An 8,567-nucleotide genomic window follows, 5' to 3' on the forward strand; every position below is an offset into this window, starting at 1 on the left:
TGATATATTGTTATAAATAAAAGCTTTCTAGAAGATAAGTAATCAAAACGGTTTCGTGGTGTAGTTGGTTATCACGTCAGTCTAACACACTGAAGGTCTCCGGTTCGAACCCGGGCGAAGCCATTAACGTTTTAATTTTTTATGCCTTTTATCATCACATAAACCACAGAGCCTTATTAACAAAAATGAGTTATTAACCACATTTTTGTCTAGTCTGAGATCAATATACCCGTGGAGCAGACACAAGAATGGTCTAGTCTTGTTAAACTTGAGGACTCACAAGTTTAGTCTTTACAAGGTTGAGTCATCATCGGGAGATAAGAAGGAGAAGAAGTCTATGGATGGTTGCATCATGAGACATAGGCGGTTGCAAGAGTATATGGCTTCATTCATTCATCACATGATAAAACCGCAAAAGTGATGTTGAACCTCTCTTTGTATTTCATTCATATCATGAAATGAGTATCCACAGTATACATATCCTTCGCCAAAATTAACCGACCACAACAATGTCATACCACACCCCCTTGAAAGACAGATTTTAGTTCTTCATAATGTTAGCCTTCTTTTTTAATAGTTGTCACCTAAGAGTACCAAGTCTTAATGTACAAAAAAGAATGGAGATGATTCATATAACTAAGAAGGATTCTTTTCTACGATCAGCTACGCTCCTGCGAAATCAAAATCAAGTAACAAAAATTATCCACAAAAGCTATATATAAGAAGCACTAATAGAAGAAGGAAAAAAAGTAAAGTAGTGTCCTTTTGTTTATTACCTGTTAATTTAGTTGCACCGCTGCTTCAAGCTTACCACTCCGAGAAGTCCATTGCCGGCTAGTTTCAGGAACTACACAGTGTTGTACCATCGGTTTCCTAGTAAATTTGCTTGTTTTCTGCAATGGAGTTAGTAGAAACAAGCTTCAGTCAATAGCTTATTACTTCATTCCCTGCTTGAAAAGAGTTCAGTTTGTTTTCCTTTGAGCCCTTATGTAAACCTTGATATGATTCTAAAGCTGGGACATAAAGTTAAATGAAATCATGAGTTGTATCTTTACTTGTTCAGGCTGAGCAAATCTTGAGTGAGATCCATTGTTTTGCTGGAGTTCGGATGATAAGGAGAGCTGTACATTAAAACGAAGTAAGAAAACAAAGGTTTCATCAGATAACTAGAGTACGATAAGAACAATCTCAAGTTAACTCATTGAGGAAAATAGAACGTTCGGGAACCGTGAATCGAACCTTACTGAAAAGGTCTGTTGGCAAATTTGGTTGAGCCCTCCTTTCTGAGTGAAACCTAAACCCCTGAGTTCGAGTGTAAGAACAGTTTGAGACTATTGTAGGAGATATAGACACCAAGTGTAGAGAATAATCCATAGACAGACATACCACGGGAGTTGTAGTTTCTCGCTTGCTTTTTGTGAAAATGCCAATGTCTTGTCCACTTGAAAGTATCTGTTCAGTGGAAAATGAGCTCTCTATGAGTGTGTACCTATTAGTATGTAGCAATAAAATGCAACACGAGATAGAAAACGTTATACCTTATTATTAAGAGGCGGAGCTTTGAATAGGTGTTTTCTATCATCATCCTTAGGTGTATCCATAGCTCTTGGTCTGTTAAAATTCAACTCGCAGAATAATCACATTTCTACTATATAAAAGTTGGTGTAAGTAAGCAAGAGACCCTCATAATTTTTTTAATATCATACCTTCTTGGTTCTCTGTTAACACCGTCAAGATATGCTGTTGTATTAGGCTTATCTGACTCCTGTCAAAATGAAAAATTCTCTCCTTTAGCATCAGCACTTTGAGACTCATTGAGTGGTCCACATGAAAGATGAGTATCAGTTATACACACATTGATATAAAGTAATCTTGTAATATGATTTCAAGTAAGTTCAGTTGGTGTATAACCTTACGATTATTATTTCCCTGATATGAATGTTGCAGAGCTCTTTCTGAGGTCTTCAAGCGAAATTCCTGATAAAACCACAAGAAACATAATCTAAAGTATTAATTCTTAACCCTGTAAAACGTAGAGTAAGACCAGTCCAACTTAGTTTTAAAGGCTTACTTGAAATTCTGGTAGTTTAGGAGTGCTCTTTTTTCGAATGGGTAATGATGGAGCCTCAAAGATCTACAGGCAACACAACACATGTTTGAGCTGGGAATACAATAACGAAATGAGTTCCATGTTAGGTAATTAGCAGTTACTAACTTTTCGGTTCAAGGGGCGTGCTTTGAACCTATACACTGATGTTGAGTCCTGCTCCAACTTAGCATCAATCCTGTGCCTGCAATAATCCATTGGTGCGAATGCATGTAAGATCTGATTTTACCATAACTATTGACTGTTATTCAACGTCTAGGTCCTAACCTTATCCTATTTGCTCTATGTGATGTTGCAAAATCAGGCTCCTGTGGGACAGTAATCTTCATCCTCGCATGTAGCGAGTTTTTATCAAGATCCTGAAAACCATATAACAACCAATTGAATGATTAACACTGAAATGCTCTTTTCCAACAGAAAAGTTAAATTTTCCATATGTTCAGGAGTACACAAGAAACAGATAGCAACCTTCTTGTGTGCCTTATGGACCAAATTCGTTTCCTGCGTCACTTCAGCAACCTGAAACAGAAGAGAACTTATTTGAAGTAAGGTCAAACGCTTAAATCATATTTTCTTGAAGGAACTAGATACAAGGAAACTCATGGCTACAAGAAAATCGACCTTACGAAGTAGACCTCCCTCGAGCTTCTGTCTTTTAGCAGATTGCATTTCAGATCCAGTTGAAGGGAACAAACCTTTCTCCTTACTTTCATCCACTTGCCTTTGGATTCTAGGAGATCCAACAAAACAACCAACTACTAAGTTCACTGATTTAAAAGTTGACAGAAGATAATATACCAAGAATTATATGTTGTCATAGTCACCTGGTATTATCTAGCTTTGCCAATAGGCTAGCAGTAGGTTTCATCAATGTTGAACTTCTTGGTATAGGCCTGATGCTTGACTTTGGTCGGTATTTCAGTTTATCAGAAGGAGTCCGATTGCTAAATGTAGGTCCTGGTATAAGTAGAGGAAGTGGGAACTTTAGACATGAGGCAAAAGCAAACAACCAAAACAACCAGGAAATATATATCTAAGTACAATACCAAAAACAGGTCAGAGGTTAGACAATAATTCATAAGCATAAAATAAATTAGTTGAAACACATGTGTATTGTAATCTACAGTCATGTTAGTAAAAGTGATTACCTTTATGTAAGGACTCATTTGTATCTTTGTTCAAAGTGCCACCTTGGATGAATGTAAACACCCCAGACCTCGTTCCATTTCCTGACAAAAAAAAAAAAAAACAAGATCCCTAAATTGTAAAGTTTTCAATTTTATAGTTAAAGAAAATCTAAACCTAAACAGTCCTAAAACCAGTAAACTAGTTTAGAGATGCACGAACACAATCCAAAACATCCAACAGCATTCACCTGTTTCATTCACATCTGCCGTAACTTCCCCGACTTCTTCTGATTTTGACAAAGGCTCAGTCTTGTCTTCAGACAAAACCTCCTCTCTCATAAACAATTTAACTGCAAAGGCTGAAAAAATAAAAAAACATAAACACACTTCAATCCTCATGACGACATTGGTCCTCTGCTTTTGTAATAATAATAAATAAATAAATAATCGAAATCCAATAAACGAATTTTAAAAAAAAACCTAAGCACAAAATCACGATAACATCGAAGAAGATTATATTTCAAATTTTTTTCATTACCGCATTGCGTAAGATGACGTAATTAAAAATCCAAAGGCGAAAACACAATCACAAAGACGAGTAAGGAGGCGATACTTACGAGAGGGTGGATAAGACTGAGCGGTCTGAAACCAAAGTTCAGCAGCACGAGACTCCAAAGCCAACTCCTCCCGAGTAAAATCAAACCAACGAGCAGCATCAAACTCATACTCCAAATCGATTTCAGTCACTTCGAACACCATCATATCTGTATCCATATCCTCATCGGACTCCGTTTCCGTCTCTGTCTCTGTCTCTGTCTCCATCTCCATATCTCTCTTTAAAACCTCCACTGTGAGACAATAAACGCAATAACAGTAGTTAAAAAGAAAAACGAACCACAGGTTCACTCACCCCAAGAAATCCAGACAGAACCCTAATTTATGTGTGGTTTTATTATCATCATTGGTTTTTTTTTATGAGTAGAACACAGAAGGAAGGAGAAGAAGAAGAAAGAAGAAATAAGTAAGAAATTGCAGAGTTAAGGAAATAAACGTCACTATTTTTTTCTTTTAATTAAAAAAAAAAAAGCGACAAAACGGCAAATTGTTTATTTTATGTTTTCCTTCTACAGAACAACAAAACGACGCCGGTGTATGAGCGTGCAGTTTTTCATGACGTGGATTTATTATCTAGAAAACAAAATGTGTTTTGAATTTGATTAGAGTGATGATAGCTGTGAGAGGGATAGTTGAAAAGACTAGAGTGCCCCTGTTGAGTCAGAGAATGTAGGGGTTTTTATGTAGTTTGGTTAGGAAGTGACGTAAGGGGTTTTAGTTTTTTTTTTTGGGCGTTCGATGCAGTCTGAAATTTTCGGCGGGGAATCGATAAATGTGGGTTTATTTTCGATTCTGCCACCACTCCAACAGTTTGCATTCGTTCGTTTGTCACGTTTTGACCTGGCTTTATCTATCACGTTTTGACTGTTTGATTTAAACCTTTATCTTTGATCTTTGTAACTTTAGAATCTTGTTGGATAAAGAAAAACCTTGTTATTTGACATATTTGATTTTTTTTTGGGTTCACAATTATTTCATATAGGCATATATGCAGGCCTGGTGATATGTTTTGTTGATAAAGTTGTATTTGTCTATTAGTGTTTTAACTTTTAACCAAATGAGTCGTGTTTAAACAATAAAAAGATCACCAACTTTCTGAAACTTTTGTCAAATTAGTTAACCGAAAATTATCAATTTTATTGGTGTTTTGTTCAATTTTTATATGTATATGAAAATAGAAAACACCTATACAAAAAATAATTTAACTAATTTATTATTCTTTATGTATTACTTTTAAATGATGTTTTAGGAATTTTTTTTTTGTATAAACATAAGTAATGTTTCTATTGTGATGTAATTGATTATTTTTTTTACTATTTATAGTGTGCAATATAATTTTTATTGGTTGAATTAGTTGTAGTTGATGATGTTTTTATGTCAAAAAAGTAATTAAATGAAATTTTGTGAATTCTTAAAGATATATATATATATATATTATAAAAAAAATGCAGAGGGTAATCCCACTAATCTCCAAATTAGGTCCAACTAGATATCCTAAATTAAAGCTTACAATTTTCTTGTTGACTATAATTAAAAAAGAAGAAAAAAAAAGCCTAAAATTTGCTTAAAGCATTGATATTTACAATATTTTTGAATCTGTAACTGAATTTGAAAGTCTTTTTCCTATATAATGAACATGTGTTTCACCAGATGAGAAATTGCCATTAATTACCATTAATGATGAGCAATGGATTTTTTATTCGCATGAAAGATACAATGTTGTTGACAGTCGTACCAAGTCAGAAAGCGTACTTATTTTGATTCAAAAATGAAAACTAGATTGTTTTGCATATAATTGGGCAACTATTTTTGTCTAACAGTTTTAAAAAGAAATCTATATATATACACCAAAGACCCACGAATTTTTTTGAAGAGAATAGGACAAATAATTAATTTTTGTGGACAAAATGTAAACGCTTAACTTTACATATAAACTTTTTAGACAAAACTGTGTCAAAAGGAGTTCGGGTTTTGTTCCAAAAGCACTTTTTGAAGGGAATTAAGACAACATTTATTTGGGGATAAGAGTGGTTGGTTGAACATATTTGTTTCTCTGTTTATTGTGTTGGGAGAGCTCAAATGCACCAATATGAACAATTTTAAATTGTAACCGATATAAAACCTGTATAAATTATGGGAAAATTGGATATAAAGGCTACGTACAGTATACGTTTGGTTACTATATATATATACTAGAAAGTTATATAGGTTACAAAATCAAATATTTTGTATATAAAATAAAATTTTCATTAAATTATATATAAAATGTACATGATATTATTTATATATGCTTTGAAAAGAATTTAAATATATACATTTATAAGTTTATAATTATGAAGTGTACATGTTAAAAGGACAATTTTCACAAATTGCATAAAAATAAGTTTTCGTTTTAAATTTAGCACATCATTTTAAAAAATTCTAAAAGTACTAAAACTGCATCATATTTTTAATCATATACTCTAAATAATAAATCATATCTCTTCAAAATTATACTCTAAATGTAAAATAGAAATTTAAACCAAAACAAATATAGATAACCATTGGATGTGGTGTAAGCTTTTTTTGGCATAATGACGGATGTACCAAGGATTATAGAAAAATAGATATGAGGTATGATTGGTAACTCAAACAATACCAGTGCGATATAAAAGTAATCTTGTTTTTGTACAAGTTAATCTACGTGTTAATTTATACCACTTTTAACGATTGACATATATCTATGATAAAAGTATTGAGATTACAGTATGTACATATATATATATATATTAAATATTTTCAATAGGTCTCTGTAATGTTTTTCCGTATAATGCGAAATGATGTTGTAAAATTTGGGAAGTGATTTCAAAGAGGCATAAAGAAGTGCGTGATTTTTTTACCATGTATATATGGATTTTTTTACCATGTATATATGCATTACACGGTAAAATTAGGCAAAGTAAAATATTTTTGTAATGGGATAAAAAACTTTTAAAAACGAAAAAGAAAGCAAATTTACGAAATGTAAACTTAGAAATATATTGTAGTTGAAGATCAGAGGATTTAAGAGAGAAATCTAAGAGACTTACAACTATAATATTATGACTGAATGTTCAAAGCCAAAGAGATTGTGCTTTAGCATTGGGCTCATCTTTATCAAGACTTCCAACTTTAGTTTGAAAAAAAAAAATACATTACAAAACAATGCAAAAACTTTAAATCATGACTATCATAAAACATAATCTTTTGAAAGAGGCTAATAAATATTGACAAGACTCTTATACAGAAAAAATAAAGTACGTGACTTCTTCAAATAGTCATCGATATATTAATCTGTTAATCATCATACTACAAGACATCATTATTTTTTTTTAAACTTCATAAGAAAAAGATAAAATAAAGTACCATGAAAAATGATGGGAAAAGAAAAACATATAGTGCATGATCATTTTCTTCGTTATTAGTCATGTGAGCATTAGATCTTATATAATACACTAAACATTTTATGAAGTTTGTAAGAAATTACATTGACACATTATTCTGAGTAACTACATTCATGACAATAAATACAGTTATAAAGCATAATAATTGTAATTAATTATGTCATACATTATTGCAACATGAATAGTTTGAACAAAAGAAAACGTCCACATATAATGTCTTAAAGGTTATTGATTGAGCGAAGTAAATGTAACCTAAAGAAACTAAACAAATAAAATGTCTCAAATTAAAAAAATGTGTGCAGACAATTTAGTTTTAGATTAGCAATAATGTTTCTTTTATTTCATTAAAATTGAAAAAATGACACATGTTAATAAAATAGAGTGGTGCCAAATGACAATTTCTCAGAACTCTACTTTATTATAGTTTAATATATAGTATATATTAACATGTGAAACCGATAAAAATAGTTAATTAATAAAGTTACGGTTGTGAAAAGAAATGTACACGTCAAACGCAAAGAAAAAAAGGGTTTCCGAGAACGTGACGGCGATTGAAGAATGGCGACGGTGACTGGCAACGAGATCTAGCCTGGTGATGTTTGTAGTTAAGGATGGAGGACGGGGAGAGGATCTCTCGTGTTTTTCTGTGGGTATCTGGCTTTGGAGATGGATCGGAAATCCATCTCCAGGTGTGTGTGGATCTGTTGTCACAAGGTTTGTGACAGTGGTTTCTCTGGATTGGGATCTGTTCGGTAAACGAATTAACTTCCCTGCTGAGGATATCAGGGAGAGAATCTGTTTGGTCGATGTCTATGGGATTTGTTATCGATTTCCTTTAAGGCTCAGGGTTTATGGGATCCTTCGATATTTGTCTTCAGTGATTGTCTTTGGGTGTATATGGATTCAATTTATGATTGTGGATATCCCGGGTGGTCTGATATCTTTGGTTCGTGATGGGATTGGCTCTTCTTTCTGGTTTGTGATCGAGGGTTTCAAGGAGATATTATACTGGTATGTGATTTATGGAAACTTTGGTTGTTTTTCTTTAGGATTTCTCGATTCGGAGATCTTTACATATCCTATCGTAGTGTTGGGATTGAATATTGACATGATTTGCATATCCTCTGTCTTCATTTTCGGATATTGGGTGGTCATGAGCTTATTTATATGGGCATTTGTGTTACGATGGTGTATATTATTCTCATTTCTTTGCAGTCGGATTGTCCTTGTGCTTTCTGGTCTGACTGGTTGTTTTCTTCTCTCTTTCAGATCTCGTCTTTTGCTGTGGTTTTTCTG

At 33.0% G+C, this 8,567-nt stretch overlaps 1 protein-coding gene and 1 non-coding gene across 2 annotated transcripts; one reads left to right on the plus strand and one right to left on the minus strand.

Moving 5' to 3' along the window:
- Positions 1-49: 49 nt before the first annotated feature.
- Positions 50-123, plus strand: TRNAV-AAC (transfer RNA valine (anticodon AAC)). The gene has a single exon. It is a non-coding gene; the product is annotated as a tRNA-Val (tRNA).
- A 295-nt stretch (positions 124-418) lies between these two features.
- LOC104737207 (protein TPX2-like) lies at positions 419-4,308 on the minus strand. Its single transcript, XM_010457318.3, has 17 exons — positions 3,852-4,308; positions 3,483-3,593; positions 3,256-3,336; positions 2,932-3,064; positions 2,729-2,837; positions 2,576-2,626; positions 2,375-2,466; positions 2,216-2,291; positions 2,072-2,134; positions 1,912-1,977; positions 1,707-1,765; positions 1,539-1,611; positions 1,387-1,452; positions 1,240-1,302; positions 1,056-1,121; positions 777-893; positions 419-671 (listed from the first exon to the last, which is right to left on the minus strand). The coding sequence occupies exons 1-16, from the start codon at positions 4,060-4,062 to the stop codon at positions 780-782; spliced, it is 1,434 nt and encodes a 477-aa protein (XP_010455620.1). The 5' UTR covers positions 4,063-4,308; the 3' UTR covers positions 419-671; positions 777-779.
- Between the last annotated feature and the right edge of the window lie 4,259 nt (positions 4,309-8,567).

This window comes from Camelina sativa, chromosome 13 (genome assembly GCF_030686135.1).
Source record: "Camelina sativa cultivar CO46 ecotype springtype chromosome 13, ASM3068613v1".
Lineage (NCBI taxonomy): Eukaryota > Viridiplantae > Streptophyta > Magnoliopsida > Brassicales > Brassicaceae > Camelina > Camelina sativa.